Raw genomic sequence first — 20,660 nt, 5'->3', positions numbered from 1 at the left:
TTACTCTGACCTAATGTAATGGTGACCATTTTATTTTCTTGTGCTATTGACTGACAGGTAACAAGCGGGAGAACCGTGTGGATCTCAGCTTTTGCAACTACATCAAGAAATGGAAGGAGGTGTCCAAGCAACAGAGAAAGGGCATCCGAGGAGCCTACACACAAGGCTGCAGTTGTACGGTGAGTGTATTTACAGATTCAGGTCCTAGGAAGATGATCTCTAAGAGGCTGGCTGTGAGGGTTCCACTCTACAAAGAATGAGAGTTGTATTATAAGTGAGCGTGACATCACCGTAATTTGTTTCTAAATATTGACAACTGCAAGAAGTTGAGTAGTTTAACAAAATAGCTATAAAAAATATACATAAAGATTGCCTTTTGCAGGAAAAATAACCCAGAAAACCTAGCCATTGCAGGAAAATTCAGGTGCAGTATACATATTTGCAGTAAATATCTCAAGAAAACACATTTTGCCATGTGAAGTTCTAATGGGATAAACTTTGGATTTTCATCGCGCTGCAAAGTTTATATGCTTCACAAAACTACTCTGGCAGAATCATGAGTTTTTCACAAACATTTTTCTTCAAACATTTTACCTGGTCCGATGACACTGTAATTTTTTGTAAATGCTATTTTGATTCTGTCACAAACCTCCTGGCTCTCTGGACTGACTATTAGATACTTTAGGCAGCTGGAAATTGTCCATCCTTGGATTTTGACTTTGGCAGCTGACGGTTCAGCCCATATTAACTTGTGGCTTGGATATGAGTTTACTTCAAATAAATGAAAAAAAAGAGTCATTTAGCAAAAAGGGAAAGCCCCAACAGAGTGCTTGGAGTACAAATATTTTCGTCTGTTATAAACAGTTCATGAGGTATAATAAAGCAATTTTCTGCATTCCAAAAAGGCATCTAAGTCACAAATCAATATATGCGGGCATCTGAAGGACAAAGATGACTGTCGACAATGGGAATAGCTAGTATGAGCCAGTGTGTATGTGTCCAGCTCTCGAGCATGAGGAGCATATGATTGATACATGTGGTGTGCATGTCATGTCCTAATTTGTTGTGTATTTCTATCCACAAGTGGTACCAAGCTTTGTGGTATTTTGGGGAACGTTAGCGCTTGGCCAAGCATGTTTTATTGAGGACAATAGCCTCGGGCCTGTTTGTGGTGCAACAGTCTATCTGTGAGATTGATTAGGGTTTTCCTTGGACGCGTGTTTGTCTTTAGGTTAAAAGAGACCCCACCGGTGACCTGACATTCAATAGGTGTGGCTTTGAGTCTTAGAACTTGTTTAACCACTTATCTCTGACTTGGGGTTGATAGGAAGGTCACCATGTGGAAATCCAAAAGCATTGGGCCCGATTCACAGAATGAACTTAAGACTCAATCCTAAACTTACTACTGTTTTGGTATTCACAGATTGCATTTACTACTTTTGGCATTCACAGAATGAACTTACTACTTTTGGTATTCACAGAATGAAGTTACTCATTTCGGTATTCACAGAAGTTAGGACTCCTAACTTTAGGACTCCTAAATGCCTTCTGTGAATACTGAAAGTCTTAAAATTAGGATGCTTCTCAATTTAGTAGTAGTAAAGTTAGGACTCCTAACTTTAGGACTCCTAAATGCCTTCTGTGAATACCGAAAGTCTTAAAATTCGGATTTTTCTCAATTTAGTAGTAGTAAAGTTAGGACTACTAACTTTAGGACTCCTAAATGCCTTCTGTGAATACCAAAAGTCTTATAATTAGGATTTTTCTCAATTTAGTAGTAGTAAAGTTAGGACTCCTAACTTTAGGACTCCTAAATGCCTTCTGTGAATACCGAAATGTCTAAAATTACGATTGTTCTCAATTTAGTAGTAGTAAAGTTAGGACTCCTAACTTTACTACTAATAAATTGAGAAAAATCCTAATTTTAAGACTGTTGGTATTCACAGAAGGCATTTAGGAGTCCTAAAGTTAGTAGTCCTAACTTTACTACGGACAAATTGAGAAAAACCAAATTTTAAGACTTTCGGTATTCACAGAAGGCATTTAGGAGTCCTAACTTCTGTGAATACAAAAATGAGTAAGTGCAATCTGTGAATACCAAAACAGTAGTAAGTTTAGGATTGAGTCTTAAGTTCATTATGTGAATCTGGCCCATTGATACCAGTCTATTGGAACTCCTGAAAATCACAACAAGGCTCTATCTTCGATGTCATCATAGCTCAAAAAGACTCAATCACCCTTGACAGCACTCTCCCTGTTGACTGGTCAGACCACAATATCATTATTTTCCATATTAATCAAAAGACCAATGACGACCTCACACTAATGAACACTTTTACTGGACATGAAACCTGAGCCAGATCCCTCTTGATGAACTAGAAGAAAGGTTTAGCACAATCCCCTCCTTCTCATGCGACAGGTCCACAACAGAACTCACCTCACAGTATAATGCATCTATGGAATGGAATAGGAATTTATATAGCGCAAAACTGCCACCCTAAGGGTATCCTGGCGCTTGGATCAGAGAATAAACATCAAAAAGCAAGATCAGTTATCAATAGAAAGGAAACTAAAAAGCATTCCTTGTAAAAAGCCAGGTTTTCAGACTCTTCCTAAAACCGGTCAATGTTCTTGCCTGTCTAAGAGTCAAAGGCAGTTCACCCCAAATGCGTGAGGCAATCACTCCGAAAGCTCTACCCCCTTCCGGGATCTCTTAAATCTGGTAGTTGTGATCAGATTAGTATTTGACGAGCGGAGCTGCCTCCTTGGGTTATACCAGGTGAACATTTCTTGCAAGGGAATGGGACCCTGGGCATGTACTGCCCTATATACAATGCAGAGAGATTTGAAACAAATTCTCTCCCCAATGGGCAGCCAATGAAGATCTCTTAAAGCCAGTGACGTAGAAGACCTGCATTGTCTATTTAGCGCGAACTTTGCTGCCATCGCCTGTACACTCTACAACCCCTGCACAAAATATTGTGGTGCTCTTAGATACAGGGAGTTGCAGTAGTCCAACCTGCTCAATATTACACTTCTCACTACAAGCGGTCGGGTGTCTTCAGGGAGTAGGAGAAGGATCTTTCGTAATATTCGTAGCAAAGAAAGGCACACACTGGCAGTTTTGTTAGCTTGTACATCCATTTGGAGATTTTCATCTACCAGAACTCCCAAGTTGCGCACCACTTTGACCGGGACCAGAGATTCATCCTCAGAAGTGAGCTTGAGCTCTGTCGGCAGGTGTCGAGACACTCTAGTGGCAGGACAATACACCACCTCTTTTTTCCCCCATTAAGCTGTAGGGATTTTTTCCTAAGCCAACCCGCAGTTTGACACATACACTCCTGAAAGGTATCCATAGATACCGCTTGTTTCCACTCCAGGGAGAACACCAATTGAGTGTCATCTGCATAGTTGACCAGGTCTACTGCGTAGGATTTAATAATGGGGAATAGAGGGCGTAGATAGATGTTGAAAAGGATAGGGCTTATTGCCAAGCCCTGTGGCACCCTGTGATGTACTGGGGACATGTCAGAGATAAACGGCCTGTTGTCTTCCTGACAGGTAATATCCTAGCCACTGCAGGGCCCGCCCTTTAACACCTATACTTTCCAATCTCTCAACCAGCACGGCATGGCTCACCGTGTCAAATGCGGCTGACATGTCCAGTAATACTGAGACAGAGGAATTTCCATTGTCAGCACGCATTCGCAGATTGGCCATTACCGTTGCCAGTGCAGTCTCAGTCCCATGTCCCGGGCGGAAGCCATATTGGTCCCTATCCAGCAGTAGGCTATCCTCAAGATAACTGCCTTCTCCACGATTTTAACCGGCTAGGGCAGTAAAGAAATTGGTCTAAAACTCGCTGGATCAGTAGGGTCCAGAGATGGTTTTTTGAGCAGGGGAGTTACTACTGCATGCTTCTATGCCTCCGGTACCACGCCGTCCTCCAATGACTTGCAGCAGATCTTCAATAGCCAAGGAAAGGTTTCTTCATCCAAGATTTTCCAGATTTTATGGGGAAGAGGATCCAATTGGGAGCCCGAGAACACACTTAAAGCAAGCTGGTTGAAAGAGACCTCTGAGGTGGAATGGAAGATGTGGAGAGAGGTAGCTATCTTGGATTCTATATCCGGCTACCAGGCTGAATCAGCTGGGCCGTCAGATTGTAATTTTCCGACAATGTTGGTTATTTTGTCCTCAAAAAAAGAGGCAATCTCATCGCAGAGTTTCTGCCATGCAACTACCTTGTTACTTATACAAGCTGGACTGGATAGATCCCTGACAATATTAAAAAGCGCTTTTGTACTATTGGGAGCTTGCAGAATAGATCTATGACCGCCATGTTAGACCAAAGAGCTCCCTTGAATAAAAAAAAATCAAGAACATCCCATCCAGATTGTGGTTCAACAAGGAACTAAATTCGGAAAGAAGAAGACTAAGAGCTGCAGGAAGACTTTGGCGTAACAACCCTTCGACAACCCACCTTGATCAGCTCAAAAAGGAACAAAGCAATTATAAAAAGCACATCAAAAATGAAAAATCAACCTTTTTCTGCAGTGCTCTAAACAATGCTAAAAATCACCCCAAAGAACTCTTCAATATCATTAGGCAGCAAACATCCAAACCACCTCCATCTGCAATTCCAGCCTCCAAAGACCGTGTCTGACCTACAACCCATAAACAGAGGCGTTCCACAAGGATCAGTTCTCTCCCTGCACTGTTCAACATTTACATGGAGCCACTCTCCACCATCCTCAAAAAAGCCAACATACCCTTCCACCTCTATGCAGATGACGCCAAGATCTACCTTGAAACCTCAACCTCAGCAGACGTACAAAGACTCAATGACACCCTAATAGAAGTCCGAAAATGGCTGTCCCAAAACCATCTGAAACTCAACCAAGACAAAACGGAAATCCTCCTCATAGCCACCAAAGAGATGTCCCCCCAAATCATGGAATTGATAAACTCTATTGACGCTCTCAACTGCACCCTTATCCCAGCAGACTCTGTGAAATCGCTGGGAATCACCCTGGACGCTAACCTTGACATGGTCAAACACATCAAGAACACCACAAGATGTGCTTTCTTCAACTTAAAAGTACTGAACAAAATAAAACCCTTCATCCCTCCAGAAGACCTCAAGCAAGCCACTCAATCCCTCGTGCTATCCAGATTAGACTACGGGAACGCCACCCTCACAGGTACTGCAAAATCCTACCTTGCTCCTCTCAGATCAACCCTAAATGCAGCAGCTAGAATGGTGACCGGAGTAAAGAAATTTGAACACATCTCTCCCGCTCTCAAGAGCTAAATTGGCTCCCTATAGAAATGCGCGCCAACTTCAGAACTGCTTGTCTCACTCACAAAGCTCTGCACACTGGCAACCCCTCCTATCTAGCCGCCAAACTCAAGAAAGCAGGGCAGACGAAAAATCTCAGGAGCACCAATACTCTTCTCCTTATCCCCCGAAAACCTGCAAACAAAAAACCTTCTCCCGCTCTTTCTCTGGAAATGCACCAAAAATCTGGAATGCCATCCCAGTACACATCAGGACTAACCCTTCCTTCAAAAAATTCAAAAGCCAACTCAAAATGCTCTTCCTCAATAGAGCGTTCACGACCTGACAAAGGACCCACACAACTGAACTGTACCTTACTGAAGATGCAATCACTTGGATAAGAACAAACTCTGTCAAGCTCACTCCCCTTGAACCTCACCCTTTCCCCCCATTTGACTATGACTACTACTATTCTACATGCGAATGCCACGTGACTTATGCTATGTTCCAATTCTGTGTATTCCCAACAGTCACTTGACAAATGTTGTAAAGTGCTCCGATACCTTTGGTTCTGGCCAGCACTATATAAAACTCTAAATAAATATAAAAAATAAATAAGAAGTCCATGATTGTTATCCTGAACTGATTACTAGACACAAAATGTGACTATGCTTCTTGAATTGGGACTACTGCTCCCTCCCGCTCCAGACGAACGCTAAGCCTCTGATCCTCATTCCATGATCATGTCATATTACCATGTATGTACCACACTCATGTCGCATGCTCTAATGTTTACTGTTGCTTGCACACAGGTGTTATTGATACTGTAATTTCTTTACACTAAAGAAAAACATTAAAAACAGATTCCCCCCCAAAAAAAAATTGGTGTTTCCGTTGTTAGGCCTACACATATCACAATAATCATTGACATTGCGCACACACTTTCTAACTATCTCAAATCCCAAGGCTGAAGACAGCCGGGCAAGATGTTGGTTTTAATATTTGTCCTTTTGAGTCAATGCTAGAGTAGGTTTTGTGCGGGAATTTCTGCCAGTCCTTGATATCTGTACAGTCCAACTTAGTTGACATGCTTAAATAGGTAAGGTGTTTTTATTTGCAGTTATGTGAATTTGGCTCCACACGTAGCCATTGTATTTTCTTAGGACAGACTTTTTTTAGGCCAGCTTTCCCAGCTAGTGCATTGTGCACTTCTTGTAGGCTTTACACAGATTTGGCTGACATTGATGACCAGGATGATGGGCTGACTGGTGTCAGTGAAGGGTCTTGCAGTTATGCCTCCTCCTTGACACATCGATGCTCCCTGCCATTTTATGCTGGCATTGATGACCAGGAGGGTAGGTTGACTGGTGTAGGTGAAGGGTCTTGCAGCTACGCATCCTTCTTGATACATCATCACTCCATGTCATTCAAGCATAACAACGACGACCAGGACAAAGGTTTGACTGGAGTCAGTGGAGAGTCTTGCAGGAAAGCCTCCATCTTGATACATCATTTCTCCCTGCCATTTTAGGCTGACTGGTGTAGGTGAAGCGTCTTGCAGTGATGCTTCCACCGTGATACATCATCTTTCCTTGCCATTTTAGGCTGACATTGATGTCCAGGAGTGTGGGTTGACTGGTGTCTGTGGAGGGTCTTGCAGCAATGCATCCACTTTGATACATCATTAAAGTCGGACATCGATGACCAGGAGGATGGGTTGAAAGGTGTTGGTGAAAGGCAGGATTGGTGCACCATGTTGTTGGATTCGGCTAGTGGGGCTCACTTCTTTCACTTTTTCTGTGTGTACCTGGTCATGAGTTTTGTAGGCTGTCTGCAGGTCTTGGTAATTCAAGTGACAAAACAACAGTGATAGTTGAGGAGCCCTAGGAATCTCTGTAGTTCTTTTAGAGTGTTTGTGCATAGCTTGCTTCGGTGGCCCTTCTAGTTTTCTGGGTACACTTCTATCCCTTGAATGTTATAAACGTGGATGCCATGTTTGATGCTGCAGCGGTGGAGCTGACATTTGCCCAGGATAGCTTGAGCTCTTTCTCACTCCAGTAGTCAAGACCCCCAGCGCTCTCCCAGCAATTATAATGCCATTGAGGTTCACGAACATGTGCAGTTAATTTGAAACATCACTAAATCCCCAGACAGGCTTTGAGGCATTTTTCCTAACTCGTGTAGGCGCAGTTGGTATACAAACAGTTTTCTTCAAGTTCTCAGTCTCTCTTTGGGATTCTAATACTAACCACTCATCAGATCCAGAAAACAAGTAATTTCAACCATGCTGTTGAGTGTGTTTGTTCTACTTGACCCTCTCTGCAGGGTCACCTCCAAACGATTTGCCTTCACCCCTCCTATATCTCAGAAATAGTTTTGCTGGCCTTAGTACTCAGTGTACATTACCACTGCAAACCAGTGTTAAAGTGCCTTTTACACAGACACTACAACATGACAAAATTGGCTTGCACCAGAGTGGAGTATTTAATTTAGTTTTAAGTCCCTAGTAAAGGGGTATACCATGTACCCAGGGTATAAAATATACGTGCTACTAGTGGACCTGCAGCACTTATTGTGCAGCCGCTTAAGTAGCCTTTTAAGACATATCCCAGTTCTAACACTACGGCCCGTATGCAGTTTTAACTGCCAATTATATTTGGTAAAACAACTCCCTTGCCAAAACTTAAACGTCCCTTTTATTAAATAAAAGTCATACCTTAAGTTAGGCCCTAGGTATCCAAAAGCATAGGTTGAATTGTGACTTAAAGGTTAGGCAAATACTTACGTTTTGTCCCATAGTGAAAAAATCCTACATTTGTTTTTTACTACTGTAAGGCCTCCCTAGCATTGGGGCTGCCCAGGTACCTTTAACAAGTGCTAACATTTGATTGGGAACAGGTAGGAAATTCATGTTTGATGTCTAATTTAAAATCCTCTTTAATGGTAAAGTCAGATTTTAAGACACAATTTTGAAAATGTCCCTTTCTGAAAGTTGACATTTTCTTACCCTAACTAATTGGTGTCTGCAGACCGTTACTGGGTCACATGGCTGGGTGTAGTTGGCAGTTGGACTTTGTATATTTGTTTAAAGGACAGCCACACAATCGAGGGATTAGGTTTTCCTTAATGGACCATAACTGTCAGGATGAGAAAAGGAGCTGGACACAGTCCTACTTGCAGTTCAATAGGCTGTGCCATGCCTTCACACAAAGGACTTCACACTAGCTCCCTGTACCTGTAATCAGGCTGCAGCTAGGGCAAAATAGGCAGGAAACCTCCAGCACTTCAAAGGAAATTTCTAAAAACTTCTACTTCAACAAAGGTAGCAGGTATGAAAATAGGACCCACAGACCCACTCTTTAGTTCACTTTCTAGACCTGCAGAAGAACTCTCGGAAGATTGCCTGCTGCTGTGACATGCTGTGTGCTTTAGAAGCCTGCTTTACTGCACCTGGAAGGCCTGCTTAGCTTCCCAGAAGCATGCCTTGAAACCTCAGAGGCCTGCCCTGCTACGTAAGCCTGTTCCGCTGCTTGAATCCACAACTACTAGAGTGACTCAAAGAGCTGGTTGTCTAGCCTCCTGATCAGACCCTTAGGGACAGAAAAGGTTCCAAGCATCTTGGACTTGCACCTGAATCCAGCCCTAGTGAGTCCTGACTTTCAAAGTGGTGGCACTTCAGTCATAGCCCCATGGGAGTGGTGCTAAACGTGCCCAGATAGCCAAAATTAAAAAATGTTGCCAAAAAGTGCTCTGAGAACTGAAAGGAAACTGGATGCTAACTGATCCTCGATCCGCCCAAGGTGAATGGCCTGTCTGCCTTTCTTCGAGAAGCTCCCACTATGTTCTTCTCCACAGAAGCAAATCCTGTTCAGCTGTTCTATGCAAAAGGGGTTTTAACCTTGTGCAGCCATTTCAGCTACAGCTAGCAGATTCGTCCAGCTGCAGATTTTTAACTACAAAAAAGAGACTAAGTCCAAACGTAGAAATCTTCACTGCTACTTTGTACAGTGGCTCCCCAACAACGTGTCATCCTCCTTCTCAGAAACTGTCTGCAGCCTTGCCCCTGGTAACTTTACCTTGTAGAAATGTCTTTTAAGGCCCATTCCACTTCTTGTATCTGACCTGCGCTCCATCGCAGTTGGCCATGTTTTTTTTGCCCCATTTTTGCGCGACTAGTTAAGCACAGATTCATATAGTCACTATTGTGGTTCACCTTGACAGGGGTTGTGGCTGTTGCTTGAGCAGGGTTAACCCCCCTCGAAATCAACAACCTAATGTCTCAGAATGTTGTTTAAAAGAGGCGTGGTTATTTTATGTTACCAGAATCTTTGAGCACTCTAATACCTATATAGGTGCCCTAGCTCAACGCAAATGACCTTCAAGAGACTTAGTGATCAGAATCTGTTGTGAGTAGAGCCAAGATTTTAACTCTTTGCAAAAGCATAGGTGATCCTGCAATGTATACAATGCAGCTGGAAGGGAGTACCACAATTTAGCAGCAATGATGGAAAAAGACTGACCTCCAAGATGCTCCTGCTTGTATCTGTGGACTACCAATAAGGAGGCTTCCCTGGAACTAAAATTTCTATTAGGAGCGTATTGGCTCAATTTCCCTTTGAGATTGCTGGACCTCTAATTATACAAAGCCCTGCTTACATAACACAACAGTCATTTGTTGCTAATGCTTTTAGCAATTGGCAGCCAGTACAAAGAATCTAGCACAGCAGATGATGTGGCTTGGCGTCACAGGCCTAACACCAACTTGGTGATGGCATCTTATGTGTGCTGGAGCCTTTTAAAAGAGAATGCTGGAGCCTTTTAAAAGAGAATACTGCAGCAGCCCAGGTGACTCAAAATGGTTGCTCAGACCACCTCAAGAAGCAAGGAAGACTGGACCATCAGCAAACTACTATGCACAGTACCGAGTCTGCTCTCATTCATGTTATGGATGATATCTTAAAAATTCTTGACCACTGGAGTCAAGCTATCCTGGCTGAAGATGGCTGATAGCCAGAAACCGGTCCTAGGATGCTTGATTCCAGTCCAGGGAAGACATGGCTTGGCAGTTCGGGCTGGACTGTTCCCATGAGGCACAGGGTCAAGACTGATTTGCATATGGCCATGTCTGAACTGGGGTGGCTTGGTGAGCAAAATAACGATGGATTAAACCCAGATCTGTGACTGGGGGTGAATGTTTTGCCATTGTGCAACATTCCGTCCATCATCTTGTGTGTTTTGTTGTTCATCCTATGTGGGAAGGGTATTCCCAGAAGTGGGTCCCGTGCTCACTAAGCCACTGAAGTCAAGCTATCCTGGCTGAAGACAGCTGATAGCCAGAAACCGGTCCTAGGATGCTTGATTCCGGTCCAGGGAAGACATGGCTTGTCAGTTCGGGCTGGACTGTTCCCATGAAGCACAGAGTCAAGATTGATTTGCATATGGCCATATCTCAACTGGGGTGGCTTGGTGAGCAAAATAACGATGGATTAAACCCAGAACTGTGACTGGGGGTGAATGTTTTGCCATTGTGCAACATTCCGTTTATCATCTTGTGTGTTTTGCTGCTCACCCTATGTGGGAAGGGTATGCCCAGATGTGGATCCCGTGCTCACTAAGCCACTGGAGTCAAGCTATCCTGGCTGAAGACGGCTGATAGCCAGAAACCGGTCCTAGGATGCTTGATTCCGGTCCAGGGAAGGCATGGCTTGGCAGTTCGGGCTGGACTGTTCCCATGAGGCAGAGGGTCAAGACTGATTTGCATATGGCCATGTCTGAACTGGGGTGGCTTGGTGAGCAAAATAACAATGGATTAAACCCAGATCTGTGACTGGGGGTGAATGTTTTGCCATTGTGCAACATTCCGTCCATCACCTTGTGTGTTTTGTTGTCCTGTAGTAGGGCAGAAAGTGACTCCCTGCTACTGTGCTCTCAACCAATCAATCAATCAGGGGTTTATAAAGCACGCTACTCACCAGTGAGGTCTCAAGGCCTGGGGGGGGGAGCTGGGGGGTAGGGGGTGCAGTTCCAGATCAGTCGACGAGCCAGGTCTTGAGTTCCTTTCTGAAAGTTTGCAGGGTAGGGGAGCATCGGATGTTGACCGGGAACTTGTGCTCTCAAATTGTCTTTACATAGTGGCCAGGCCAGTGAATGTGTCTTTGGCATGCTAGGTGCAGTAAGTGCCCTTTTGGCTGCTTCTCTCAGGTATTTCAAGATCCTTGCCCACTATCTCTGAGTAAATCCATCCCTTTGCTATTTGCCAGGCATTGTTTAGGCAGATACTGAGATGCTGAACTTGTAATAGTTTGGGCTACCATACACACCAGAGGTTTTGTATGCCTGGTTTCCCCATCAATGATTCTGCTGATGCTGGATATTCTTTGAGGGCTGTCTTCTTGGGATTCTGCCCCGGGTATTATGAGGTTAATGAAGCAGGTTGAAGGCCTCCATTGATTGCCACTGCTTGATGTTGCTCTTGAATATCCTGTGCTGTGGAGACTACTTTGGCAGGCATGCAGGAGAACTCCGCAGATCAAATGTGTGATTGATGATCCTGCATACTTGTCTACCCTGGGTGTGGCATTGTCAAACATTTTAGGGATGGTCCAGAAGTTATACCACCTTGAAACTACTGGGTTTGCAAGAGAACACTAACTCTTGTCACTACAGCCTTTGCATCTGTTCTATTGTGGCTACACACCTTGGATTGCCTCCCAGAAGAATACATATCTCCAGGATGTATTCTTTGAAATCTATCAAGGTAGAGACGTATTCTCTGTTGATTTCCACTCTCAGTCCCTGTGGCAAACAGTTCATTCTGGAAGATATCAGTAGTGAATTCACACTTACATGAAACTGGCGGTTGGCATAATGTACAGGTGTGCAATCAGCTAACATACCCCTTGCATATTATTATTAAAGGTCATAGTTGGCCTACGGAAGACCAAGTGCTTTCAAGTTCCTGCCTGGAGAAGATGCAAGGTGACCCCCTGGGAGTTTGGATAACTATTGATCCCCACTTGAGGTTAAATACTAGCCTGCGAGTAGGAAAACAGGGAAAGTGGACATTGGCTCTGGCAGGAGTCTGCAAAAGATAATAATCATGCCATTCCCTAGCACAATACATAACTTGAGCAATGCAGGACCATATTGGGCCCCTATTACCTGCAAGGAATCGCAAAAGACCTTGTGCAATCTACTGAGAAGAAAAGCAGCTTAGATATACTCACAGTAAGCTTTAAAAATACTCTACGTGCATGCATATGTTGGTGTACTAGAGCCTGAAGGAAATAAAATGCAGTTACTGAGTATTGTCCCTACATCTTCACACCAGAGTGCACACTAAAATACTACCCTGAGTGATGGGGCTCAAGAGCGCGCATTCTGACTGGTACTTAAGTGTGCTGCAAGTACTTACAGGTGTAGCAGAAGCATTGCTGCTATTGCAGGTTTGATGCATGGTAGAATGCACAGCAGATTTCAAACTGAAATACCTGGCTTGAAGCATGATGGTAGCTTAACGTGTGGACAAGCAGGAGAGGTCGGGTCACAACACAAGAATGTTAGCACTGCAATGGAGATGAACAGTTAACCCCATTGCCTTGTTTGATGGGAACTAGGAAACTGGTATATCAATCAATATAGGCTAGCTAGTTTAAGGGGAATATTTAGGTGACTCAGGTACGTCAGCAGTATAAATGAGGAAAAGACACTGTTTTCCTTAGAAAGCCCTCACCCACCGACCTAGTCGGTGGCATGCTTCATCATCGGGCCCACCACAGTGGCACCGAATGTGCCCCGGGTGTGCTTCAACGCCAGGTGACTGCGGAGCTGGTATATTGCTGAGTGTGCAGTGAAGGGGTGTGAAGGTGAAAACTTAAAATGCTATCCAGGAGGTCCCAGCACCCGAGGGTTTAGCAATATTTAATGAACTGGGCCTCTGTTAGCAGGTTAAAAAAGGCAAGAGGACGTTTAAGGGAGAGTTACAATGACCTCCAGCGTCCAGTGTGGTCTACATGTTTCAGCCAGTGCCTTTTATTCTAAGCTGGCTTTCCTCAGGACCAAAGAGAAATGTGAAAAGGTGCAAAATTATAATAAACTTAATTTTAAGTGAGTGTTGTTTTTTCTATGTGTTGCGCACGCTAAGGCGCTGTAACTGTTAGAGGGGGATTCCCTCAAGCTTTTTCTGTTATTTCTTAGTAAAAAGCCTCATGGGTCGCCTGGCAGAGAAAGAGACCGAGTAGTTCGGTCTGGTTCCTCCTGGGACCTAGTCGTCCATCCGCGGCGCCCGAAATGCCAACTAGGAAACTGGCCCAGGCTGACAAAATGTTATTAGGATCTGTTCGGCTATAGGATAAACAAAGTGTTTGGGCACCACCACCAAGCTGATCATTGCAGAAACTGAGGATGTTTGTCAGATATTATTCTCTGGCTATAGTTGCGGCTTCCAAATCCAGAGAAATACAGAGTTAACAGAGAACCTGTTCCTGAGATAGGGGACCCTCAAACAGTCTCCATGGAGTAAACTGTCTCACCATAGACAATTTATCATTAGTTTTTAAGGCAAGGTCTTTCTCTTCATCCTTCCTTTCTATGCATGGCCAATCCTTCAGCATGAATCCCATTTCAAGTTCTTCCCACAAAGTCTTCATGCTCTTCCAAACTCAGGGTTTTAAAGTTATGGGAGAGTTTACAGTTTCTCCATAGTTAGACCGGCAGGTACTTGAAAGCCACACTAGTCAATGATCTGTCTTGCTTGAGAGAGGAAGCAGTGGCAAGTGTTCCTCTGCAGAGGGATGAGAACAAATCCTGTCCTAGCAAGGGGAGGATGGCTGCTGATCTTGGTCACAGAGGCTCCTAGTTTGCCCTAATATGTATCTCTGCCAAATGAAAACCAAACACTTCTTGACTCATGGACCTTGTCTCATAAATGGGGTGGGTGTTTTACCATTATCCCACAGCTACCAGTGCAGACTAGTGTCGGGGTGGCACTATTTCTTGATCTAAAGATGAATCTGGTCTCCTGCTCAGCGTTCCACTTCCTTTCCTCGTGTTTGCTCTGGAGGGAGGCTGCTGCTTCACTTCTCTGTGGTTAACTCTTGGGAGTACTTGCTGTTGCAGGTGCTAGTCATTCTATCCACTACTGCAGACATCACATGGCTGGTGGTTAAGCTTCACATTACAGATACCTGGCTCATCTGGCTGCATGACTATCTTTTCAGCCTGACTGGTGTGTCACCTGTTGCCCTGTCTAGATCTTCCTGCCCTGTCTAGATCTTCCTGAACTGCGATGGACATAGTTATCATATTGGTGCAGGGGTCTGTATCCTTATCGTAGCTCTCTCTCTCACAGTCTTCCTCAGAGGCTCTTCCGGAGCTCAGGAAATAGCACTCTTATTGGAACTTCATCATCTGGAAGAAGCCACTGTTCATAGGCTAAACAATGTGCTATCATGGAGATTCTTGAAAAAAGAGACCACATTGATACTCAATAAGGCACATCTGCAGCAGCCATTACTGGTGCATTTGATGGAATTTCACTCTCTGATCTCCCTGCACAGGAGGTTTGTACCCCAACACAGTTGCGGTAGACACCCTGGGCTCACGAGGTACTTAGTATTTACGGTAACCCCCACTAGTAAAAACTTCCGCTTTTGGTTTTGCATTTGAGTCTGCAGATGACAGAATGAGTATTGAGGCGAAATATGGGTGGGGTTGACCCATTGACCACTCTCAGGCAGATGGCTCCTATGGAAACGTGTTCCACTATGGACTCCATGGTAAGCTGTCCTGCCAACTATTTCTGTGGACGCTCTTTCACCTTGGGTGGGGGAGCAAGCTTGCACCATCCAATCCTGCAGCTGAATACGCAGAACCCTCCACCACTTTGTTCAGGGTCAAAAAATCTATCTAAGACTAAGAACAAAGGAATTATTGGACTTAGCACTATATATCTTGCTGGCATTCGTAAGTCCACATCTCTTACTAAACAGTTAAGCACTTTTCCTAATGTGATAACTAAACAAAACTCTGTGGCTACAGCTATCACTTCAAATACTTCTAACACCATCAGCACTTTGTCACTCTAAAAGGAACTCCAGTGCCTGGGCAGAACATAGCACTTAGAAAAATGATCACTTAGGTTTTAAGGCAATTTGAATTTTCTCCATACGTTCCAAGTAGATCCCATGCTTGGGTTCTTCTTTATCTAGGGAGATATCAGCTACTAACCATTGGGTGTAGTCCTCCATATCTGTAGCTTCACATGCATCTCAGATAGCACCTGTTTTACTACATCCTGCTAGTTTTCAATCTGATATCTTTAATATCGCCAGTGAAGACCTGTGCTTTTCACTATCTGATATAGAATTGAAACAGAGGATGAATTGGGGTTGACATAACCACTAACTCCTTGTCTTTGGTATATCTGCCGGATTTGTCATCATGGAATCTTATCTGAAAATACCTTTGCTCCTTTGAAATACCCAGCTTATACAAGTACTACTGCTGATAGTCTAACGTCAAACACAGGTGCCAACAGTGCTGAGACGATGTACACAGAACCCATTGACAACCAGATTCTGGGCACTGTGTACAACCTAATATGGGCTCAATGTGGGAAGACAAGGAAGAAGAGTGCACCAGCTAAAATGGCTAATGAAAAGACAGAGGACATAATATTTAAGTGTTTTTTTATTGATCCATTGAATAAGCTTCACATTGTTACCTGACTAAGCAAGTACTGCTGGCTCATCAGTAACATGTTCACCTCTATAGAATCTATCTTAAGCCTAGTCTTAAGTCATGGCTCCTCTCTTACTCTGGGTACAATTTAATTCCTTGAAATTGTATACATTAGTTACACAAATGTTGATTCTTAGTGGCACGAATATCTGCTCATATACCTATTTGTAAATTTGAGGAGATGGTTTATCTTCAAGAACATGCCAAACTATATGTGATATTTTATTTAAGACAACATTTGCTACCTTACCAGTTCATGTAAAGGCTGTGATCTTTGGGGAAGAACATAAGTAGAATGAAGGCTATAATGTTGTCATTTAAGGTCTTATGGTTAAGGATTACTTTGTTTACTATCTTCAAAACCAGACCCCTATTCCCCTGATGTGATTACTGATGCGAGCATAAGTCTGTCTGCGGATGGGTGGTAAAAAGCAGTGAAGAGGGACATGTTCATGTACACTCAAATACAAAGGCCTACTATTTGACACAACTCTCCTTCTTTGTAATCCAATATATATGCAATGTTCTACTAATATGTTCTTTTTGCTGGAGGCTGATCAATTGTGGTTGAGAAAGTGATTGATGTTTGTATTAAGGTCTGATAATTGGTACTCCATCTGACTGAATGATTGCCACTCAATAAGAGAATGGCTTCCTCTTTGAGCAGCGGAGAGTGGATGGTAGAGTATGTTGGTGGGTTAGATCTGCACATGGTTTGGGACAAGTTTTGGGTTGTGGGATGGGTTTACTCAAAACCACATGTCGGCAACAAAGGCTTTTCATGCAAGCCTATCAAATCATTAAATCAATATTTCTGCTAAAATTATGTTAGTCTTGTTGAATTCTAAATGGTCACAATCAGTTATAGCAAACACAGAATGGTCTCTGTAAGACATACACACTCTTTGCTTGGACGTTTTCTGACTTCAAGAAAAACACTTTTATTATCAGGATGGGGCACATTTTAGACAGAAGAGATTATTTGTACTAGCTCATCCAACTCAATCTACCGTTATTTGGGAGCTGCACAAATGGATAGACGTTATATGGCAAATAACTAAATCCTCAGTTGGCACACAGAGTTGCTGGGTACTTGCCTCTCTAGTCTTCACAATGAGAAGCAATACTGGAAATGGGATGTTGCTGAATAAAAGCAAAAAAGTCTCATAAAAATGAACAGCTCTTAATTGAAGTGTCATCTAAATACATACATATTTTGATGCTGTCAGAAATTATTTTTCCATTGGTTCTCTGTACTGGTGTTCTAACCCTGCCCCCCTCCAAAAATCAAGTGATTTAATTGAATAATAGCATCATACTTATTAATTTTTTTTTAAAGTTTTATAAAGCGCAAATATGACTCGTACGGGTATCAGAGCGCTGTACAACGGAGCGGAAGCGAAAGGAGGAAAAAGCATGAATACAACACCATAAAGGACCTTAAGAAAGCACAAGCAACAACCTATCTTGTGGGACATGTGAGGTACCTCAAAAGCAACAAGTCTAACGGAGCACATGGAAAGACAACATTAAAATGTTGAAGAGAAGTAGCAACCCATTCTGTGGGACCTGTAAAGAAACAGAAGAGGAACAAATCTTATAGGGTACATGGAGAGACACAATTACAACTTTGAACAGAGGTATCAAAGGGTGTCAACAGGAAATAAAAGTTAGTTAGGATGGCTTCAGAACTATTGCTGTAGATGGTCATTCAGGAGTAACCATTTCACTTGTTTTTTTGAATGAGGTGGTAGAGGGGTTTGATCTAATCTCAGGAGGAAGAATGTTTCATATTCTTGGTGCAAGACCAGAGAATGCACCATTGTAGGTTATTTTCGTTTTGAATTTGGGAGGTTTCAAAAGTAAGGTGTTAGAGCTGTCAGGCAGGCAATCTTGAAACGAATCCTTGCTTCAATAGATAGACAGTTTAGTTGAATTAGGTCTAGTGTGATGTGGTCATGATTTCTGGAACCAGTGATGAGTCTGGCCGCAGAGTTCAGATTGGCTTTTAGAGGTGCCAATCTAGGAATAGGTAATCCAGCTATGGTCACCATTCCATACTTCATGCGTGAGCTGCAGACTGAATGTCCTTGGGAGGCAAGAATGGCTTGATTTTCCTTAATATGTTGAGCTGATGATTGGCTCCTCTTGTAATTACAGTGATGTGATCTTGCATATTCAGGTATTTTTTCAGAGTTATGCCTAAAGATCTTTCAGAGTCCACAACATGAGGGATGCAGTTGAGAGCTATAAATTGTTTGAACCAATCTTGAATGGGTGCAGTGTGATTGTGGGGGTCAATCAGGAGAAATTCTGTCTTGAGAGTATTTAGCAAAAATGATTATGAGTTAACCATTGTTGAGTTTTTTGCAGGGCATAGTTTAGAGTGTTTATGTCATCTGGCAAGGAATTTCTCAAATGCAATTGAGTGTCATCAGCATACATTAGGTATTAAATCTTAGAGCGGTTAAGAATTTCATAAAGTCGTTCCATGAAAAGGTTGAAAAGCGTGTTCGGGAGTGTGGAGCCTTGAGGCACTCCAATTGAAAATACAAATATTATAATGCATCTACATACTTATTTCGATCATCCTTAGATAAATCAATTGGTTACTATGCAGAATGTGTTGCTTTTATTGGCCAAGCCTTCCAAATTGCGCAAAGATATACAAATTCTTTTTCTCCAACTTAACGTTAAAGCCTAATGCGGAGGGCGTCAAACTCTGTGAACTCCAATGGTGGAGCAGAATTTATTGACCTCCCATAATAAATACACCAAACAGCTACTATCATAAAGTGAGACATTTTTACTCAGACAATACCCACTTTTGTGTATTTTTTTAAAAGAGTAGTGGCAAAATATCTGGCAAACAGGTTTGATGTCTAGTCAGACCAAACATTAATTACAGTGTTTGTAAAAGACATAAAAAATGGCGATATATCAGGTACTTTGCCATAATGGCTCTTTAAGTTCAGGTGTTAATTGCATAGATTTGCATAAAGCAAAGGAAAACTAATACAAGTGGATGGTAATGCATCAATTCAACTTAAGACATTTCTTGGGAATATTGTTTTTTTACTGAGTCCACAAAGGCTGCTTTAGATTGCATAGTAACTTCTCCTACCACAAACATGCTGTCCTTAAACAACCTTTTATTATTTTAATCATCTAGTTTCATCCTCCAGTAGAGGGGTAGTGAGAGAAGGGCGGAGAGAAGGTGGGAGTGGAAACAGAGAGAAGGGATTGGGCCTGGAGGAAAATATCACAACAATCAATACATTTTGAATACAGTTAAAGAGTTTCAGTGGAGTGGAAACAGGGAGCGGGGACCATGGGCGGAGGGAAAAGAGCAGCCAGGGACGGAGAGGAGGGAGCAGAGGGCAGAGGAGGTGGGGCATGGATTGGAAGGGTGCGGAGGGTGTAATGGCAGGAGAGGGGCCGGGTGTGAGAGGGCACTTCATAGAGAGAGTGCGAGAGGGGAGCACGTGGAAGAGGAAGAATATTGGGGAATGGGTGTGAGGTGGGCTAAGAGTCCAGGTGGTGGTGTGAGGTCAAGGAGGAGGTGAAGGTGGTGAGAAAGTGTATAAGGAGTTGGAAGTGGGAATGGAGAGAGGGACGATAGGTCAGGGTATGAGAGAAGAGGTTAAGGGAGGGAGAGCAGGGAAGGGAGATGGAGGCGCATAAAGATCAGGTTATAGAGAGGATCAGGATAAAGAGAGGATAAAGAGAGGAAGAGAAGTGTGAGAAGGGAGGGGACAAGAGGGGGTGACAGGACAAGAGTGAGAGGCCATGAATGGGGGTAAAGACTATACGTGAGCATAGCAGATTTACATATTAAATAAGTATCTTTAAAATGGGCACATGGCTGATAAGCTCCTTATTATTTTGGCAAAGACCCTGTGTATCCTAACTGCTAAGATTTAGAATGATATTTCCTGTAAAATGGGCAACTTTTTTAGTTGGATAATAAATGTGTTTTAAGGTTAATCTGCAAGGAATGGCTAACCAATATCACGACTTGTGCTCATGTACTTTGATCAAACAGGACTGTGATACATTTTTGCATTTATTTCCTAGATTTCCAGTTACAGTAAAGATTCAGAAAAAAACTATTGTGTTCTTGATCACAGGAATGATCTTCAGCCAGTAGTCCGCGCCAAAGACAAGAAACAGATGTGTGTCCCTGGTGGGCCTGACAAGTGTTCTTGGAAGAAAATTGAGTAGCATATTGTCGGGTAGTGTCTGGTGGGGGAATTTCACTGTTCACCACCCTAGGAGAGTATAACCTTCCCATTTACCCTTCGGTTGCAAAATGTTGAGGCAATGGAATGTAACATACAATACACTCTAATCCGAACTCCAGTAGATCTGGTCATGGGCCCCCAATCAGGAACATACAATACACACTAAGTCTGAACTCCAGCTAGATCTGGTCATGGGCCCCCAATCAGGAACATACAATACACACTAAGTCTGAACTCGAGCTAGCTCTGGTAATGGTCCCCCAACCAGGTCTTTGTTGATGCATGTGAAATAGCAAGCACATAATTATAATTTGCCATGAAATATTAGTGTAGATGAACCTCTTCACAACTTTTTGAGGTTCTAAATTGTGTACTTGGGCAAACGTTACATC

The 20,660-nt window shown here is 43.0% G+C and overlaps 1 protein-coding gene across 1 annotated transcript in view; it reads left to right on the top strand.

Moving 5' to 3' along the window:
• LOC147684574 (metalloproteinase inhibitor 4-like) overlaps nucleotides 1-20,305 on the top strand; it is a 58,068-nt gene extending 37,763 nt beyond the window's left edge. The window contains exons 4-5 of the mRNA XM_086940417.1: nucleotides 58-179; nucleotides 20,102-20,305. Coding sequence (XP_086796543.1) covers nucleotides 58-179; nucleotides 20,102-20,248 — 269 coding nt within the window. The 3' untranslated portion in view covers nucleotides 20,249-20,305. The remainder of the gene's footprint in view (nucleotides 1-57; nucleotides 180-20,101) is intronic.
• Nucleotides 20,306-20,660: the final 355 nt, after the last annotated feature.

The sequence above is a fragment of the Lissotriton vulgaris genome, chromosome 10 (genome assembly GCF_964263255.1).
Source record: "Lissotriton vulgaris chromosome 10, aLisVul1.2, whole genome shotgun sequence".
Classification (NCBI taxonomy): Eukaryota; Metazoa; Chordata; class Amphibia; order Caudata; family Salamandridae; genus Lissotriton; species Lissotriton vulgaris.
This window is presented reverse-complemented; position numbering and strand designations above follow the sequence as displayed.